This window comes from Plectropomus leopardus, chromosome 21 (genome assembly GCF_008729295.1).
Source record: "Plectropomus leopardus isolate mb chromosome 21, YSFRI_Pleo_2.0, whole genome shotgun sequence".
NCBI lineage: Eukaryota > Metazoa > Chordata > Actinopteri > Perciformes > Serranidae > Plectropomus > Plectropomus leopardus.
The window spans coordinates 6,818,903-6,839,640 of record NC_056483.1 but is presented as its reverse complement, the minus strand read 5'-3'; the positions used below and the strand labels follow the sequence as shown (position 1 = coordinate 6,839,640).

At 38.6% G+C, this 20,738-nt stretch overlaps 1 protein-coding gene across 1 annotated transcript; it reads left to right on the top strand.

The window, feature by feature from the left end:
- Nucleotides 1-1,171: 1,171 nt before the first annotated feature.
- On the top strand, nt 1,172-18,702 carry LOC121960537. The gene is made up of 11 exons (XM_042510299.1): nt 1,172-1,467; nt 3,500-3,835; nt 5,817-6,443; nt 8,305-8,502; nt 9,281-9,625; nt 11,689-11,756; nt 11,895-12,001; nt 12,120-12,263; nt 14,240-14,371; nt 15,575-15,844; nt 16,413-18,702. Exons 2-11 carry the CDS (start codon nt 3,687-3,689, stop codon nt 16,620-16,622), a joined length of 2,250 nt encoding a protein of 749 aa, XP_042366233.1. The 5' UTR covers nt 1,172-1,467; nt 3,500-3,686; the 3' UTR covers nt 16,623-18,702.
- The last annotated feature ends 2,036 nt before the right edge of the window (nt 18,703-20,738 follow it).

The window sequence follows — 20,738 nt, the reverse complement described above, 5'->3', positions numbered from 1 at the left end:
CCTTTGCAAAGCATGCATTTGTCTTAAAAGTAATGGAAATGAATAAATTATATAATTAATACTACTTTATTCTTCTTATTTTTTATGTAATAGGTCTGCAACTGACTATTATTATAAATTCATCTGCTATTTACGTTTTTTAAATTAACTCTTTGAAACCTGGAAGACTGTTTTTCTTGTGCTGCACTCAGAGGCCTTTCACATACATTTGAAATTTTTGGAAACATGGCGAGAGAGAACGATGAACAACTTGAAAAGAGATGTTCCACAAATTGCAGACATGAGTAGATTTGGATTATTGATCTTTTTTTAAGCTAGGGAAACATTTCTGCTGAACTATATTTAAAACTATCATTACTGTTCATTTAAAATCCCTATTATAGAAATATTATCATTTTTTGGCATTTTCTCTTTCTTTTTTTTAAGTCCCAATTTTTGTTTGTGTGCTTGGTTGGTGTTTATGTTTTTGTTTTTTGTTTCTGCTAATTTTCATGCACTTTTTAAAAACGACTTTATTGTGTATTTCTTTATTTCTTTTTCTTTTCTTTTTTGGTCTTGATTTAACAGAAATAGATGACAGTTAATCAGTTATGCACACTTTTTGACGGTTGTGGATAATAATGATAATAATAGTAAATAATAATAATAATAATAATTGTTATTATTATTATTATTGTTATTATCTTACATTCATGTATAAGAGACAAAAAAACACACACACACACACACAATAAATAAAAAAAAGGAGGATTGCTAATTCATCAAGCCGATTTTCCTAGGTTTCAAAGGGTTAACTAATTTAATAAAAATTAAGTGTGTAGTCTAAAAGATAGAAAATTGTGAAATTCTCAGAGGTGATACCTTCATCTTCGTTTTTTTGTCGGACAAACAGCAGCAGCCCAAATATATCTAATTTAAAAGTCATGCAAAACAAAGAAAAGCATAAATTCATCAAATTTGACAATAAATTAGCTTTTTATATTCATATAATAGGCACAATAAATTATCAATTCGACTACTTGATCAACCCACTGATTATCATCAATATAAATATTGTCTTAATGTGTCAAAACACGGCAGCGCTTAAGTTTCCGAGGAGCGCGTGAACGCAGCAAAACTCTCGGCGCTCATGAGTATGACGTCATGCGCTCGGACCGAGCCGTGACCTGCTGCTCCGGCTAAGCTAGGGGTCCGTACCAACAGATGTTCCGCCAAAAAACGCAGTAAATACCCGCTTTTTTATGAAATGTAACGCATTAAACGGCAACCGTGTAGTGATTAGAGGAGGTAACCAGCGTGGCGGCAGCGATTCTCACGAGCGGCGATCAGTATTTAGTAGCGCGTGTTTATATTTTAAGTTTACGTCGGCTAGCTCGCTAGCTAACTTGAGCTTGTTTTCCAGCTAACCAAAAGTGAAAGAGGAACCGGAGCTTCATGGTTTTGCAAACCTGCGGAGTTTATCTCGAGGTATGTTTCTGTGTCGTTGTTAATATGAGAGTGACAGCGGCAGTGTGAAATGTGCTGTCATTGTCGTTGCTTCTTTGCATTATATTTACATTAACAGTGGGGGTGTAGCTGTGATTTGAGCTAATGTTGCACTAAATGTAACGGTACTGTAATAACACACAACAGCAGGTGTTGTAACAAATCCTGTCACCCGAATCCAGAGTTCCCACGGATCCTCAAAAAGTCAAAAAAGGCAAGAAATTTATACATTTAAAATAAGGCTTTAATTGGTATTGAAATGTCTTAAATCAATCTGTAAAAAGTCTGAAAAATGCCAAGACTTAGGAATCAGGATATTTTTATACTGTTTTTATATTTTTTACATGGAAGGTATTGCTGTTGTTTTATTTGTGTTTCTGTGCTCTTAGGGCATGTCTCTTATGTATTTTATGGTGAAAATAAAGGTAGATTTTCGCATTTGTGTGCAATAAAGTTCCTGTAACTGTCATAATAATGATAAATAAATAAATGTCCCACAAATTGCAAGTTGCAAATTAGTTAATTTAAAAGATTAAATAAAAAGCTAGGGGAAAACTTCTAGACAACTGTATTTAAAATGATCATAACTGTGTATTTTTAAAAATAAAAAGTAGTTATTAAAGCAGTTCCACATCATTATCTTGTTTTTAAAATGCTTTAATTACTTTAAAAATATTTCTTTCAAGTAATTTTCTTGTAGCCTACTTTTTTTTTTTTACACCATTTTCTGTGTAATTTCTTCTTAATTTGCTTATTGCCCTCTTTTCACTTTTTTTTTATTTTTAAAGAAATCAAACCAATTTGCCCAGTTTTTAAAGAGGTTGTTGGTACTCTGAGGGTTTTTAAAATAAATATAAAATACAGCAATTTAAAGCTTAATGATCCTCCCCTAAACCAATAAAAAAAGTCACTCTGCCCAATGCTTAAAAATGATCTGAGGTGTGTCCTGCTGATTCACACCACCCGTTTCCTCTCATAAATAAGGAACCAAAACTGTGCCCTCTTAGTATTTACATGGGTTAGCTGATGCCAAATATTATGTAATATTAAAATATTATGACCACAAAATATGTAGATACAGAGAGAGTGTCATTATTCACCGCAATCATCATGTTAAAAAATCATGGGATTAGATAATCTTTTATTAGTCAGACAGCGGAGGAAAATTGTGTCATTACAGCAGCAAATGAAATAATGCACACAAGAAGCATCGGTAAAAAACAAACAAACACACAGATCAGTCTAATAAGTAAACCTGTAAAGCAAAGAGCAATTTACATAAGTCAACAGTAAAAACAAGCTGAACAGTACAATATGTAAATAGTAAAAAAAACAAAAAAAAACAACTAAAAGGTAAACAGTTAAAAAGCATAATATAAACTGACAGATAAATGTTGGAATTCTCTCAAAAGATATATTACTTTTTTTTTTTTTTGTCACAAACCTGTTAAAATTGTTGTTAGGGAGCACTTCTCCTTTACATCAAGATGCTGAATAAACAGCATCATTACCACACAGCTGTGCCGTGACATTGTCACAGTTAAAGAGCACTTTAACATTTGCTGTTTAATCTTGAAAAACAAAATTAGAATTTCATATTACTAGCACTACAGAAATGCATTTTTTGGTCACAGATGCCCTAAAGGATCAGTCATTAGCTGCCATTATTGGGATGTGTTTGTGTGTGTGTGGACTTCACAAATGTGCAAATGTGTGTCCTAATACTTTTACACTGTGGAAATACTTCATATGAATAAAAGTCCTGCATTTAAAACTTTACAAAGTATGCAGTTATTGTCAGCAAAATATACTTAAAGTGTCAGTAGGCAGCTGTGCTGTAAAATGTTCTTTGTCAGTGTTTTACTTCTATATTTCTGATATTTTTGGATTAATATTACTGCTGTAAAATAGAAATACTCAAGTAAAGCATCTTAAATTTGTATTTTAGTACAGTGATTAAATGTCTGCCTGTTATATCACACAGTGTTTTTGATGTTACACATTCTGATTTTAGGTACCAACTCTATTACAACACGTGAACATGGTCGCTTCCCGGCTTTAGCAGCAGCTTGACCCTCGTCATCATGGACTCCTGAAGTCTTCGGGCTTCAGCGGCTCGTCCGGTCGCTCACGGTTGATTTGGAGCGGAGGTCACTGTTCAGTTGCGACCTGTCTGACCTCCCAGCAGAGGGAGCGAGCAGATGGGGAACAGTTGCTGTCACGCTGAGAGTCCCTGTGGCAGTGCGGAGGAAAGAAGCGTTTTGCTGAAAGATGACTCGAAGGCCACGGCGCCCACTGGTGAAACAGCTGTAGTGGGCACCTGTGGTCCCGACGGAGATGATGACATCAGGTTAGATGACCATTGCTGTAATAGTTCCCTTTTTTCATGTTTAGAGACCTCCAGCCTGTATGAATTGTTTCCTTGTGCAAATTTAAGTGGAAAAAATAATTATTTTCATGATGCCACAGATGTAGAACAGAGAGTAAACTTTTAATGTCCCAGAGGGCCAATGTGTCTCACAGACAGCAGCCAAATACAGAAATACACAGCGTTCAATGAAAATAATCGATCAAAATAAAAAAAAACCCAACAAGTTACACAGTCACTGCCGGCATTGTCACTTCTCGCTAAACCTGCTCCAAAAAAAGACGCCAGAAACCAGGAAGACACTTTTCCGCATCCACAGCTGCCAACCAGCTCGATCACATTTTGTTCAGAGGAAAACTATGAAGGACTCATCAGTTACTGTTCGTAAACAGTATCAGCAGTGAAAGTGAAAGCCGACCCCCCGATTAACTCGTGATTTTGAACGAGCTTTGTACCCTTGATATTTTGCCTCGCTATATTTGTGTTTTTTCTGGCGCTTTGTCCGAGACGTCTGTAGCTTCCTCGTGTGTCATCTACTAACCGTCTGGCACCTGGTTTTTTTAATGAAATCCCGTCCTTACCTGAGCGCTGTGCCCAGGATGTCTTTAACACAGCAAAATAAAAAAAGAAAACAGGCAGAAGCAGAGTCTGACTCCACGCTGCTTCCAGTGGGACATTAATGATGGTTGAGAGGGATCCTGTGAATGTCCTGCACAGTAAAGAGGAAAAAAGTGATGGAATAAAATACTTCTATAGTGGTGATGTCCTGTACTGACGAGCGCAGATAAACCAGCTGTGTTAAAGGTCCCGACCTGAGCTTTTTGTGCGATTCTGACTTGATACAAATTTAAAATCAATGAATGTATTGCGCATTTTCACAAATTTTCACAGTGACTTTTGATGCCTTCTCGCTGATGACAGCAGACGCATATCGTTTTCGTTGTCCGTCCCATTCCCTTGAGCACAATATCTCATGAACACCTTCAGCAAAGTTCTTCAAATTTGTCACAAATGTCACCGACACTAAGTGATGAACTCATGTTTTTGAGCAAAACTCAAGACTTTATACGTTAATTACAACATTTCTCATTAATGTCTAATAAGACAAAACAAGACAGGATGAATTTTTTTTCTCGTTCAAGGTCAACGTCACAGTGACATTATTTAGAAACAAAGGGGGGACATTTGGTCAGAGGCTGAGTCGGTGACACTGATCTCAAACTTTGCTGATTGAACAGATCTGTGCTAACGGGATTAGAGCTAAACATCCGCGTTTAAGTATTTGCATCTTCTTTGCAGCAACATCGATGTTTAAAACATTTTCTGCTGTCATGGCAACATATGAGTCTGGACAGACATGGATGCAAACTACAACGTGACTGTTTTGCGGAGGCATAAATGCACGAGTCGGTAATTCTAGTCTCAGACTGGGAACATAGTAAGAGTTAGAGCTTAATCAATAAATGAAGTCTACATTTTCTACAGACTTGTCAACACTAAAAGTAGGAAGTAGTCAAAGGAAGTGCTGTCTGCATTTAAACGCTGCTTTTGACTCAGTCACATATGAAGTCATGAAATTTCCTTTAAAAATGTGACTCACAACTGGACAAAGAGCAAAAAAATAACATTTAGGTGTTTCCCCCTAAGATTTGAGCAGAGTGTGTATTATGACCAAATCAGAGTTTTGAAGTCATGAACATGGTTTGGGAACTTCCAGAGGTCTTTTTTTTTGTCATTTCATGCACTAATGGTTAGTGCAGATGTTTTAAATAAAGATGGCTGTTTTTGATTCCACTTCCTCTTCATCTACATAACCGAAACATCTTGCAAATTCTTATCTGTGACGGCATTAAATGGTTATTTCTAAAGGTATCAGCGCAGTTGAGGCTTGTTTTTAGGGTTTGAAGGACGTTGTTGTTGTGTGATGTGACATTGCTCGTCCTCTCTGTGTTGTGTCACTCAGGAAAATGCCTGATGAGGCCCACATAAAGGTGGAGGAGGTGGTGCAGGTGAAGCAGAGTCCTGAGGTCACAGAGATGGAGCCCAACAGCACTCAGGAGAACGGAGGCTTGCAGAAGGAGGTCATCGACACGGCAACACCGTCTCCGAGCAAACGATCCAAACTCAAAGAAAACTCTACCGGAGCACAAGGCAAAAACACGAAGGACCGTCCTGCAGACAGCGGACAAGCTGAACTTCTTCAATGCACTTTAAACTCCCCGCAGACACACGCCACGGCTGATTGGGAGGTTTTTACAGCAACAAATGCGGCGCCAGAAGAAGAAAATAAAGCCTCAGCGAGGGAGAAAATCCCTGACAGCAGCTCATTAACAGCTGAGGCAGTTTGCCCCGAAAACCACACTGAGACAAACACAACGAGAGAGGACATTACACTGGACACCACTCGTGATAATGATGAAGACACAAGCTGCAAAGTCACTGTTGCGAACGCTGCGGCCGAGCCGTTGAGGGAGTTTAACGAAAACGATGAAGTGTTATCTGTGCCAAACACTCGGCTCACTGCAGCGGCTTGTCAGGTGGCGTCCATCTCTGCGGTCAGTCTGGAGAGGGACAAAGAGTCTCCGAGCCGGTGAGTCAACTGTCAAGACAAAAAATACTGTCTCTGCTGCTGTTTTTGATGCAGGTTAACCCTTTAAAACCTGAGCTAATTAGTTTGAATTCTTTCAAAACCATGTTTAGAAGGCAACGAGCAACTTAACAAGCGACACCCAAAGATCAGCAAGAAATTTGGAAAAAGTAAAAAGAAAATTATCTGAAAATAAATTTAAATAAAAAGAGTTAAAAAACAAAAATCGGACCTGCAGCCGCAGCCGCTGCGTCAAGAACATAGTCTTTGTACATGAGGCCCCCAACAGGTTGTTTGTTTTGTCTCCAACTGTTGAAAAGGACCCTGCAGAGAATTATTATTATTATTATTATTTTATTTTTTTAGTACCTTTCACTTGTTTCGTTTCGTTTAGACTCACTGAAGGAGAAGCCTCAGATCTTCTTCTTTTCTTGCTTGCTTTTTCTTGCTTTTTCACAAAATCAGCTAAATATCGAGCTTTGATACTGAAAATCTTTTAGATAAGAAAAAGCCGAGCTTTCTGTTCTCCAACACGACAAACCACCTCTTCTCTCCAACTCTCACTCAAGTTTCCAGCGTTTTCTTCCTGCAGCATGTCTCTCATCAGATCTGGTAACTCAGGATAGACACAGATAGATACAGGGGGAAACAAAGCTCTGTCCTCTTCCTGTTATGGTTTCATGACTCGATGCACTTCCTTTTTGCCGTAAATCAAGGCCGGGAGAGTGTAGCCGGTGGCAGAGAGAATTTAGACGTGAAATCAAGGCTTATGAGGAAGCAGTCTAAACACTGATGATGTTATTATTCTATAGCTATTACACTGTGCGGTCGGTATTTACATCATAATGATAGTTAGAGCAAAAAAATGTCTGTTTCTACTTTATTATACCTTTCATTTCTGCAGTCAGGAACTGCCAGTGAGGGCAGCGGTGTCGCAAAATCAGTCAGCAGTGTGCTGAGGTACTTTGATTTGCTTTAAATACACTGCGGCAAAAAGAAAAATTACAATCTGATTACCGTCAAACTTCAAATAAAAACCTAGTCCCAATTAAACGCCCAGTCTCTTTTACTAGCCCAGTGTCTGCACACTTTGACCAATAAAGGCCTGTCCCAGTGAGACGCCCAGTCTGGTTGCTTTTTTGGATGAATAAAACCAGGTTGGTGGCTACCTGCTGGAGTTAACATTACTTATCTGCTTACATCACACATACAATATTTATATTTTTTAACTATGGACATGCTACACACACGGTTAGATTCTCTAAAATTCAATCATTCAATTTTTTTACTGAAATCGTGAGCTCCAACGAAGATGTTATTGTCGGCATAGTAAATAAGAGAGATGCAAAAAAGAGACAAGAAAACTATTTTTAAAAAGCCAGGGAATTTTTTTTTTTTTTTTTGCTTTTTTCAGGTCATTTCTTGCTTTGTATTTTTTGTTATACTTTCTGTCTTTTTTTGCAAATTTTGAGGTGATTTTCACACATTTTTTGCTAACCTCTGGGTCATTTCTTTTGTTGCTCATCACCTTCTTTCCATGTTTTTGAACAAAATAAAGGCAATTTGAAAAATCATTTGATTGTATTTCTATCTTTTATAAGAAAAGGAATCAAAAGTCTGTCCCATATAGACTCCTGTCCCAAATATAAACCTGTTGAGGTCCACGATTGAAGCAAATAATAGCCCCGGTCTATTAATTGAAGTTTTACAGTATTTCCATCTTATCAGTACAGTGATTTTACAAACATATACTCTGAGAAAAGATTCATATCACCTGACCTCTCTGGAGGAAGACCAGTGGCGTGCACTGGCAGACTGAGCCCTGCTATAAAGTAATCTCTGCCTCTTATCATCCTTCTTCTAGTGCTGCGACAGAGGATTCAGAGAATGGGAGTCCTTCATTGTGCAAGGAGGGCGGCCCTGAAGTCGAACAAAGCCGCGAGGTCTGTGAGTCTCTTCCTGGATCAGACCCCACGGGACTCAACCACAGTGGTGAGGAACGAGACTCCGCCAGCTGTGTCAGGGAGCCAGAGACCGCAGCTCCGGCAGACGCCAGCGACAGGTCAGTGAGTTCAGAGTTAGTGATATCAAAACAAGACGCTTGTTTACATAAACTGAGCACTTGTGTTTTTGAGAGCCTCCCTGTGACCAGTAGGGGGCGTGTAGACACCACAGCTCGTTTATTCAGCAAAAGGATTGTCAGACGCTTGTTTTGCAGTGCACGCCAATGTTCTTCAGACCTCCTTATATTCCTTTTTTTGTAATATTTCATGATGTAAAATGTAATTTAAGTCACACATCTAATGCTTTTATTATAGGAGTTTAACCCTTTTAAACCTAAAACAACATTACTTTTCTTGTGCTGCTTTCAGACACCTTTCGCTAGTATTTATCACTTTGAAACGTGATCAGATTGGTTCAGTTTCTTTCAAAAACACAGTAAAAATGTGATTGAGAAACTTGGTAAGAAATGTTCCACAAATTGCAAGATGTTGGTAAATTTAGAGAAACATAAAAAGAAAGAAGAAAAGCCAGGAAAAAAATGTCTAAGTTAAAAAAAAAGAAGAAAAAAGCTAGGGAAAATTATAATATAAAAATTACATTTATCATTACCATAATAACTTATTTTAAATAATGTTACAGAAAATTATTGACATTTTAAAGCTTTTTTTTCAGATAATTTTCTTTGTTGGTAATTTAGTCTTAAGTTGCCCCTGGCCTTCTTTGCATGTTTTTGAAATAAGTTAAATCAGTTTGTTCAGGTTTCAAAGGGTTAAGACATGTACTTCTTACTTATTTATGGAGCAGAAAAGAGATTCAAAGATGTATTTTCTCTGCAGCTCAAAGTCCGATCAGGATGCACAGCCAGATCTTGAGCGTAAAACTGCGAGCTCGAATGAGGTCACTTCCTTGGAGAACATCAGACAGGATGTTGGGGCGGAAATGATGCTAAAAGGACAGGACAAAGATGAAGATGTTCCCGAAGTGACGGAGGTCGATGAGCGGAAGAAGGAGGTGGAAAACGCTCCCGCAGAGGTCGAGACTCACGCTGGGAAAGATGCGGAAGTTCAGGAGGTAACCGGAGAAGAGGAGCAGCTGGCTGGGAGCAAATCAGCTGATGTAAAGGCTGAAGAGACACCAGCCACAGTGAAGGAAGAGTCTGCTGAAGACGGCCTTAGCAACAGGTTGGTAACGCGCGTTTTTGGTTGCTTTGTAGAGTGACCAACACATCTATTTTTTCTGTTGAAAGATCGTGTCAAAGTGCAATAATGCCTCTTTAATTCTGAAACAGGATGTGCGACAGGGTTCCCGCAGATCCTTAAAAAGCCTTATACGATAAGATAAGATAAGATAAGATAAGATAAGATAAGATAATCCTTTATTAGTCCCACAGTGGAGAAATTTCCAACACTTCCACTTATAGTGCATTAATTTCATTGATCCAAATATAAGACCTTATTTGTCATTAAAATATCTTAAATCAATCTTCCCCTAAAAATGCTCAGACATGGGAAGTAGTATTTTTTTAATGAATCATTTCTCTTCTGTCATTGCATTGCAAAATAATGGATAACCTTTTAAAGAAATAATAATATTTCGCAAAATGTCTCATTAACATCGTCAAAAAGTCAGGTTTGATTTTTATTGTAAAAATACAATAAAATTCTCTCTAACCTTAAGTAATTAATGACAGTTCATGGTCTTTTTTTACCTTCAGAATTGGCCACTGTAAAATTGGTCTTAAATTTTATTCCAATTGGTATTAAAATGTTAAAAAAAGTCTTAAATGGCACTTAAACTCAGCAGTGGGAACCCTGGTTAGGGTGGGAAACAACACAGGAAGCGACTGTCTGGCAGTGTAGACTCAGTACCGTGTTTTTAATCTTCAGCTTACAGACGAAACCTCATTGAAAAAGTGGATGTGAAATTTATTGTAGTTAGTAATAAAAAAATACTCGATAGTGTAGATAATCTGATGTTCATTGTCATAGTTTGGAAGATTAAACGATACTTTACCCAAAAAGTGATCGTTTGTGTATCAGTAACTCACCAGGTTTTATATTTTTACAAAAAAAAACAACGTATTTTCTCACATACAGGGAATCCAAAAAAGGCAAACATCCTTCGTGAGCTCTAAGGTTACCGCACATAACAGCAAAGCTATATCAAAACACCCACTTACATACTTACTCATAACTCATGCAGCAACTCTCCTTTATCCAGCTCAGTGCTTCCTAAACACTTTCACTAAAATGTTACAATGTAAAGCATTTTTGCCTTCAAATAGCTTCCCTTTGTGCGCCGCATGAGCAGAGTTCAGTCGCACGCTTCTCGGCTGTGCATGAGAACGTGCAAAATTGTAATGTTTCAGCGAAAATGTATGTGTTTGGGAAGCTCTGAGCTTAAAACTGAATAAATGAGACGTGGATTATGCCGTATGAGCCGCGTGAGAGTTTGTAAACAGATGTTGTGATATAGTTTTGCTGTTGTTAATCACTGAAAACAAGCTTTTATTCACAAAAACAAGCTTTTATTCACAAATGTCATGTAACACACAGGGATTAATTTATACACACATGCTCACTTTGCAGGGGAAATATTTCTTTAAGAAATTTAAGAATAATTTTCAGTGTATTGTGAGTTCAAAGGCTGTTTTTTAGTGTCAACAAATTTCATAAAATGACCAGAACCAGTGATGTGGCAGCTCATCGCTCCACACTGTCTGGCTCCTCTATCCTGTCAGCGGCATCCGGTCAGACATAACTCTTTAAACATGTGTTACAAACATGTAGCATATTTTCATTTCTAAAAAAGGACAAGTTATTTCTTAAATAGCTGAGCACCGTGGTTTTTAGAAAACATTACGTAAACGGGTAAATAGTGCATTCTTTAGAGACTATTTTCAGTATCGGATTAATACCAATTTGGTACGCTAATGAGTATTTACAGCAGCAGGATGGAGTATGTGGGATTATCTCAAAATAAACTGCACGTCCAAGTGTTCATTGAAATGAACGAACATGTCGTCCAGTGCAGCAGTGTGGATCACTGATGTCTTTTTAATAGCGTTGAGACGAAAATGGAGCTGTACGGCACAGAGGAATAAAATATTTCAGGTTTTGTACACAAAAATATTTAATAGTTGGATCAAGTAATGTTGGTTTTGATCTTTTTATAAGAATTGTCGTAAATTATCTCCAAGTCTGAAGAATTAAGAGTTGCTCAAGTGTTTTTTTTTCCTTTTTAGTGAAGAAGATCTGTACAGAGGAGCCGAGGAGCTGTCTGCGTCACAAACAAATAAACCAGAAATTACACGTCAGTACGACCAAATCACACATCTATGTACTGAAATGGCAACAGAGATTTCAAACAACTCTGCTTTTGTTACAGAAAACACAGAGTCTTTTTGTTTTGCCCGTCACCTCTGCTCACTCTCCTCTCTGTGGCTCTCAGATTTAAAGGTGGAGGACAGATGCAGTTTGTCCCCGGCCGTGGATATTCTGTCTTACAGCGAGAGAGAGTGGAAAGGGAATACTGCCAAAAGTGCTCTCATTAAAAAGGTCGGTGTCTGCAGCTCCTGGGAGGAAGAGTTTCAGATAAAAGTTGTTGTGTTGTTTTTTTGCACGTTAATGGTTAAGAGATTTCCTGTGGCGTTGTGGTGTGCTGCTGTTGCCGCAGGGTTATAAGGAGATGTCCCAGAGGTTTGGCAGCTTGAGGAGAGTGAGAGGGGACAACTACTGCGCCCTCAGAGCCACGCTGTTCCAGGTGCTGTCCCACAGCACCCAGCTGCCCGCATGGCTGCAGGAGGAGGACGTTAATATGGTAAATATCCACGAAACGAGACGCTGTCAGTTGTCCTTGGTTAAGCCCCATGCGCCATGGTTACTGTTGCTATGGAAGCATTCCATTCTCAGTCAGTTTACACTGACAGAGATGAAGATATCCCTTCGAAATTCATAATTTTTTAAATTATGGGTTTTTGATTTCAGACAATTACAACTAGACAAGAAAGGATTCATTTATAGCCGTTGCCCATCCTTTTTCCAGCTGCCAGATTTCGTTATCTGCAGCTCGCTAATTAGATAATAGACCAAATCACGACAAAAAAATCCCCTCTGAGTAGAAAACTGAAAGAACTGCAATCCCTGCAATTTGATTAAACTTTAAATTTGTTTAACTGAATTAAGGGGGGAGGCAGGGAGACGGGGGAGAGAAAAAAATCATTTATTTATTTATTTTTCTCTTTTTCTTTTCCCTTATTCTGCTCAGTCTATTCATACCCTCGACTCTTTCCCTTTTGCCCTCTCCACTTGATCTAATCCCATCTTCCTTACTGCCTCACCAACACACTTGCATGCTTGTGCATGCGCGCGTGCGCACACATACACACACACACACACACACAGCCAAAGCCACTTAACACTCAATATACATTGTACCAATACGCCATTACGCCTTTGTTTTTTTTTACACCTATCTTTTCTCCTACACTGTATCGTCTTTGTTATGTCCTTCTCTTGCACCACCAAATAAAAAGTAAAAAGAAAGAATATAGAATAATAGATTAATAAAAGTATTTATTTATTAATTGGGGGAAGGGGGGGGCAAACTTGTTTATTATTGTTGTCATTTTCAGTCATAACTGTTTCATATAAACTTTGGTCTGTCTTGCCTATTTTATGAACTGTGTTGCTTTGCAAACATCTTTGATAAACCACAACTCACGGCTCAGAAGCTTAGCAATGTACCGCAGTGGATGGTGGCGGAGCAAAACTTATTTAAGCCACCAAAAATATCACTTTAGGTGTACATTATATATGAGTTTTTGTAATAAGGATTAAACAATTACCAGCATCATGTTAAACTGCAGTAAATTTCTAGACTGTTAGTACTAGCATTTCAAAGTTAAATTATTTTTAAATCTGTGCTCTGAAAAAACTCAATGCTGTCCAGCATCAATAAAAGTTAGCCACAGTCTCCCAGCTGCAGACGTAGCATGCAACGTTTGTTTTGCTGTTCCCTTGTTTACAGAGTGGGCGTGCAGCAGACAAACACAGTGATGCTACTGGTCTATTGTTCCACTTCACAGCGACAGACACTCGAACAAGCGTTTCAAAGACAGGCTTCAATGTTAATGCACATTTGATATTGTTTTCATATGTTAACACTGGGTGTTATTTATTACATTAACCCTGTGAAACCTGAGAAAGTTGGATTGATTTCTTTCAAAAATATGGGAAGAAGGCAATAAGCAAGAAATGACCCCCAAAAAGTAGAAAGAAATTAGTAAAAAAAAAAAAAAAAAAAAAAAGTACAAGAAAATGACCTGAAAATCAATTAAAAAAAAAAAAATAATAATCTGGAAAAAATGCAAAAAAAAATCTCTAACATTTTAAATATGTAATTATTAAAAAAATTTCTCCCCTGCATTTTCCTTAGCTTTTTAAAAATAATTTTCTAAATCTACTAATGTCTTTCAAGTTGTGGGACTTTACTTACCAAGTTGCTCTTTGCCTTTTTTTTATGTTTTAAGAAGACATCACACCATTTTGCTCAGATTCAAAGGTTTAAATACTGATGAAAGGTGTTTACAAAGAAGTACAAGAAAAGTGATGTTGCACTTTTCCTGCACATTTCAACAATGCAATGATAATACTGATAACTGTGATAACTTTGATGACTATAATCGTGATAGAACAGTTTCATACTGTGTTTTTTTTCAGTCTAGTTTGAGTTTTTACCATGCCACTGCTGCAGCTCATTTAAACACAGCCGAAATCTCATTATTTTAATTTCAGCTGCCGAAGCAACTGGAGGCCCAGGAGGGTTTGATAAGTCAGTGGACATTTCCTGGAGAGTGCCTGCAGGGAGACGGGACAGGAGATGCCACCCTGCAGCTAAAAGGCTACATGGAGCTTCTCCGTAATAAGGTTCTGGCTCAGAAACATGCACACAGTGAGAAAGTATTTTAAAGGCACGGAGCGAGTAAACCGCAGCACTATTTTTGGGCCATCCGTGGACACTGAGGGTATTGATACTCATCCACAGAGCTTTTAGTTGTGATTGCTTCCATATGTTAAAGGGAGGTGGTCCTCTGAACGCTGCACCGCTCCGCCTCTGAGTCATTAACACACAGCCGAGTAATCCTGTGAAGGATTCGGAGGGATAGATGGACCCTAAGCCTCAAAGAAACAGTTTTAACTGTAAAAGCCGCAGCTCCTCTTTACTGTAACAGTATGAGCCCCTGAGCTGAATTTATAGTGGCTCACTGCTGCTGCTTGCTTGTGAGGAATTGTAGTGTTTACAAGCACCCAGGTTTTCTAAAAGTCAGACCTCTTCTGCGTTAAGAGCGTTAGTTTGGTTGCTGGATTTGTGCCCGACATTATGGATTCCATACAGTTGCTCTCAGAATAGACCCTGTTGTTATTCTGGTCTGTGCTGGTCCCACAAGTATTACTTTTTATGTGCACTAATGTGTATTCAGGGAACTGGGAAAATGGGGAAAACACATCTTCTCGTAGCCCTTCAGTGAGTTTAAGTTTGGCAAAACGGATTTTTTATACCTCTGCACTGGTGAAAGCTGTTTTTAGAGGCATTATGTTTTAGCACAAACGTCCGCTTTGATGCAAGGATGAGCTGATTAGAGTTCGGTGGTCAAAGATCAAGGTCAGTGTGACCCTGTCCGTTTCTTTTTTGTGAACATGATATCTTATGATTGCCTTGAGGGAATTTCATGGAAATTTCTCAATTTCCCACTCGCGATACAACTTTGGAAGGCCATTCATGTGCTCGTAACTCGTAAATATGATATTTCCACGGAGCACATAAAGGTAGTATTAGCGCCGCCCAATATGATTGTAATTCATTTATTTAAAGAAGTACGATGCGGTATGTGTGCTTTCAGACCTTTGTTTAGTGAGACACAGCACAGTGGAGATAAGTCTGGCTATGTCAGACTAGATTTTGTCTGACAATAACAGTTTGAAGTGAAACTAAACAGAAAACTGCAGCAAGTCTTCACGTTTGTAAACCTATAAGCAGCTAAGTGTTGGCATTTGCACATGCTAAATGTATTCAATAATTAAATGCTCATCGAAATAGTCATTGATTTAATTTCATCGATCTGTTTCCAGTGGCAGGCGGCGGTGGACTGCTCCTCCGCTGTGGAGCGGCAGCAGCTGTGCGAGCACGTGTTTCAGGGAGGAGAAGAGGAGCTGGGGCTGCTGGAGGCGATCAAGCTGCTGATGCTGGGCAGAGCGGTGGAGCTGCACGGCTGCATGCAGAGCGGCGGAGACGTCCCGCTCTTCTGCTGGCTGCTGTTTGCTCGGGACTCGTCTGACTGCCCGCGCTCCTTCCTCTCCAACCACCTCAGCCACGTGGGCCTCAGCGCCGGGCTGGAGCAGGTAGGAGAAACCCCGGGCCTCTTTTTATGTGTCAACCAGCCGACCGCAGACACACTTTAACAGGCATTTAAAGAGGGTTTACTGGCTGCATACAGTAGTTTCCTGGCAGTTAGGGAGCATTTACATGAACCTTTTTATGGTAAACAACACTTACTGCAGACTAGCTGCAGGGTTTTCTTTTTGTTATTGATCCAGCAACAAATTTCTGATGAATAAACTCTTGGCACCCTCGATAACGAATAAAACATCTAATGTCTGAGGTCATGAGATCAGGGCGTGTAACATTCTTCTAATCTGAGATCTGAACTGTAAAACATGCCCGAGCTTGTGCTGTTTTTTGTTTTCGGGCCGCAGTATGTTTTCCTCCTCAGCCGCAGGGGCGAGAAGGCTTCATAAAGAACAAACTGCTGACTGACTTAATTGTTATTTTCACTCTTTTGATGAAAGTTTTTACAGGCACAGTCTCCGTAAAGAATCCCTGCCTGTAAATATGTGCTTGAGCAGGTGATTAAATATTTTAATCTTGGCTCTCCTGTGACCGTGCTATTATCTCTTGGCTTCTGTGCAGGTGGAGATGTTCCTGCTGGGCTACGCCTTGCAGTGCACCATTCAAGTTTACAGACTGTACAAGGCTGACACAGAGGAGTTTGTCACCTACTACCCAGACGACCATAAGGACGACTGGCCGTCTGTGTTCCTCGTCACAGAGGATGATCGCCACTACAATGTGCCAGTTGTGGAAGTTGCAGAACTGCACAAGCAGGTCGAGTCGAGCTGATTGCCGCTGCAGATAAAATCTCCTGCCATACAAACAAAACACTCCTCAGGTCGATCAAGATGAACAGATTTACGCCACTTAAAGGAATAGCTCGACATTTTTGCTTTCTTGTTGAGAGTTAGACGAGAAGGTCAATACCGCACGTCTGTTAAGTCTTGTTTGTTTAAAGGTTCTGTACGGAAATTTTGACATTTATTATTATTTTTTATTCCCAATGGCTGAACAGGTTTTAATGTAACTTACGGGCGTACAATACGTATACGGACACAGATGGAGCCTTCTGTCTGTACTCTGCGTTCATATCATTTGATTTTTTTCACGTTTTTTGAAAGCTTACAGATACGGACGGTGTAGCGTAATTCAAACGAGACGTGACTGTAGGAGATGAGGAAAAAATGTAAATATAGTTAATTTGGCGCACTCAGCCGCTGACTCATGCAGAAGATCTTTGTACTTTCATACTGTAGGAATGAACACAGTATCCAGGTTTTCTTAATACATCCATGGCTGAAACATGGTGCCAAAAACTGCAGTTCCTCTGAGCATGTTTATAGCCCGGTGCAAAAAAGACTTTTGCTTTCTAGAGTTAATTACAACATTCAAACTGCACTTGGGGCAAATTTTTATACAAATCCCCTGTTTACATTTTATAGATTTAAAGTTACACATATTTAATAGACATTTTGAGAGATAGTTTCGGTGTCACCACAGTCTGTCAGCTTCACCCTCTCATCCAAATACGGTCACTTCCATCCCAAAAATATCCAAGAATCCAACAGCCAAAATGCCAAACTCTGCTTTAAAACAGGAATCCACAATCAAATGTGCGTCACCACAGTGGCTACATCTATTATTTTTATTTTATGCTTCGGACAGAGCCAGGCGAGCTGCGTCCCTGTTACCAGTCTTTGTTTTAAACTACGCCAAACTGGTGACTTTAGAGTGGTATCGATCTTTATATCTAACTCACAACAAGAAAGCAACTAATATTTCCCAAAATGTCGCTCTATTCCGTTAAAAACAAAAACAAAAAAACATGCTGATTCGAGACCCTGTACAAGACGTGGTTTACACACTTTTGTACACACTGTACTGTATACAGAGTTTTTCTATTTGGGTATGTGTACATATATGTGCATCTGATATTTTGGGATCATCTCAGTTAAAATTAGTTTGCAGGGTGTCATTTTGACTTTCAGGTGAGTGTGGGGAGAAAAAGAAAAGCCCAAATCTTATAAGAAACCTTTTGTACATTTTTCTCTGTAAAAAGAAAAAGTGAAGCTGCCAACATAATCAGATGGTTTGTGTTTACACTGGAATTTGGGCACTTTGATTTGTGTATTAATTTATTGTTTTTCAGTGTGTCAAAAAAAAAAGTGTTTTAAATTAAGTGAAGCGACTGAATTTAGTCAAATGAAGGGTGTGATGATTTATCAGGTTCAACAACAGCTCACAGCTGATCGGAGGACTTGGATGGTCGCAGCCTCTGTGTCAGAGGCGTGATTTTGTGACGGTCTGTGTGTGTGTGTGTGCGTGTGTGTCTGCAACTGTGAGTGTTTGTGTGTCAAACTCAATGTGTAACATGTTGCCTTTAACCAAGCTGTTCTGAGGGGGAAAATGTGCCAATGTTGCTGCAAATACTGGCAACAGTCCCGACCACCAGCCACTGGATTCAGTAGAAAACGCTCGCTTGGTCCTCCATGTTGCCTTAGAAATAATGCACAATAAGAATGAATGTTGGATTTTAGTGATTGAGAGGACATTTTCTTGCCCTAATTCCAGAGCAGGCGAAGGTGATCTGTTGACAGTAAAACATTGATGATGCAGGGATGCTCTTTCTCTGTCAGATCTTTTGGATGGCGTTTAGATAAAAAAACGAAAGTACAATTTTTGTAAAAGTTGTTTCTTTATGATTGAGTTTAGCCTGTTACGGCCTAATTTTATGAGAACTATAAACATGAATTTGAACCGATGAAGTTTCAGAAGTAAGCTACAGAAAATGACGCATTACAAATGTTTGGGGTGTCAGACTCCATCTGTAAAACATGGTTGAATACAGCTGATTTTCCTATCCTCTAAATCTGTGATTGGTGTTGACTGTACTTTTTTCCCCCTCCCAAACCCCTTTGATTCTGTTTCACAGTTTAGAACGAGGGTCGAAAAGGGTGTTAAACCTGTTTGGGTCTAAAGTGACTTGAAACTTAACACTTTGAAACCTGGGCAAATTGGCTTGATCTCTTCAAAAATATAATAATATGATAATAATAATAAAGAAAGAAAAAAATCAAAAAGAGTTCAAAAACAAAGACATGACCTTAAAGAAAATGCTATGAAATCATTTTTAAAATCTGTAACATAATTATAAAACTAACGTAATAATTATAGTTTTCTGGATTTTTTTCTTCTTTTTTAAACAGTTTTAATTAAATAATTTATTTTTCTCTCTCCCTTTATTATATTTTAAAACCAAATTCTCAGGTAATTTTCTTGCCAAGCTGCCTTTTTCCCTTTTTTTTAAAATAGTCAAACCAGTTTGCTCAGGTTAAAATGATTTACATGCTTGGGAAATACAACTGACGCAACACAAGAAAACTGATGTCAGTTCAGGTTTCAAAGGGTTAAGAGTGGAGAAGAAGAATTAATTTCTTGTTAAAATGTGTAATGATAGCTATTAACCAAATGTCAACGTAGATAATAATGAAAGTTCTCTGGTGTTTGTTCTCTTTATATATTTGTTCAAGTTTTACAAAGGGTTAAACCTGAGCATGCAACAGTGATAGCAATCATTTAGCAAATTTTTTTAACATGATGTTATCGGATAGGTACTCTTCATCAGCCGAAAGCAAGTTCAGGAACTGGTTAAGCAACAATGGTGTTGGAACATCTCCAGTAGTGTCACTGTAGGGCTTTAGCAGCATAACACACTGCACATTTGTTTTGTCTGTTTAATGTGTTCATGCAAAACAGGAAATATTTGGTGCAATAACATGCTTTAAGTTAATTTCCTTATTTTGTTACCTTTATCAAACGTGCAAAACGAGTTTGTGTCAAAAAAAGTTAAGGTGCTTTTCTACATATTGGGTTATTTGAAGGTCGAGCGTATAAGATTTGGGGGTATATATTGTCAGAAATGATATATTTCATGCATAACTATGTTTTCATTAGTGTATATTCACCTGAAACTAAGAATTGATGTTTTTGTTTATTGGCTGTCATGCTTGGTGGGCTGGGCTTACTCAGGTGTAGTTTTGAAGGGGGGCATGTCAAAGTGATTAACAGACAATTGGGACCAGGTGGGTGACCCCAGACGATCAGGTTTTTGAATGCTACAAGCAGGATGGACTGTTTTCTCTCTTCCAGATGAAGTTTTTTTCAAGGTATTTTTCAGATGTTTTCGTGTGTGTTAAACTGTCAACGGAGTACAGCTCGCTGTAATGGACCACAGAGAGCGAGCTGACCGAGTGACGGCCTTTGCATCAGGACTGGGACAGCAAGACAACAGGTAGGCCCAAATTCTTTACCTTTAGTCTGGCAGCCAAACACTGACGCTGTGGTAATATATGTACAGGTCCAAGCACGTGTTTGCCCTAAATGACAGAATCAAGTGTTTGTATCAGGGTTGTGTTTGCTGTGACAACTCAGAGCGGTTCCTCTTCCAAAGGGTATCTATGTACAGTAGCCCAGAACGGACAAATCAAACACCGGCTCTAGATAGGGCCGTTTGTGCTTTCACATTGGCCCCTGTTACTTCTCCTACATGCTCGGCGCATGAGAGACGTTTCAGTTCTGCAATCTCATCGCTAGATGCCTGTAACTCCTCCACACAGGGCCTTTGACCCTTTGAAACTCGAGCAAATTGGCATGATTTCTTCCAAAAACATGAAAAGAAGGCAATAAGCAACTAAACTTGAGCCAGAAATTAGTAAGAAGTTACAAAAAAATTACCTGAAAATTATCAAAAGGAAAAAATATAAAAGAGACAAGAAAATGAACTTAAAACTGAAAAATAAATATCAAATAACGTAATGTTAAATATAAAAATATAAGAACAAATACAAATATAGTTGTCTGGAGATTTTTTTCCTTTAAAATAAAAAAAAGATCTAATAATCTCCC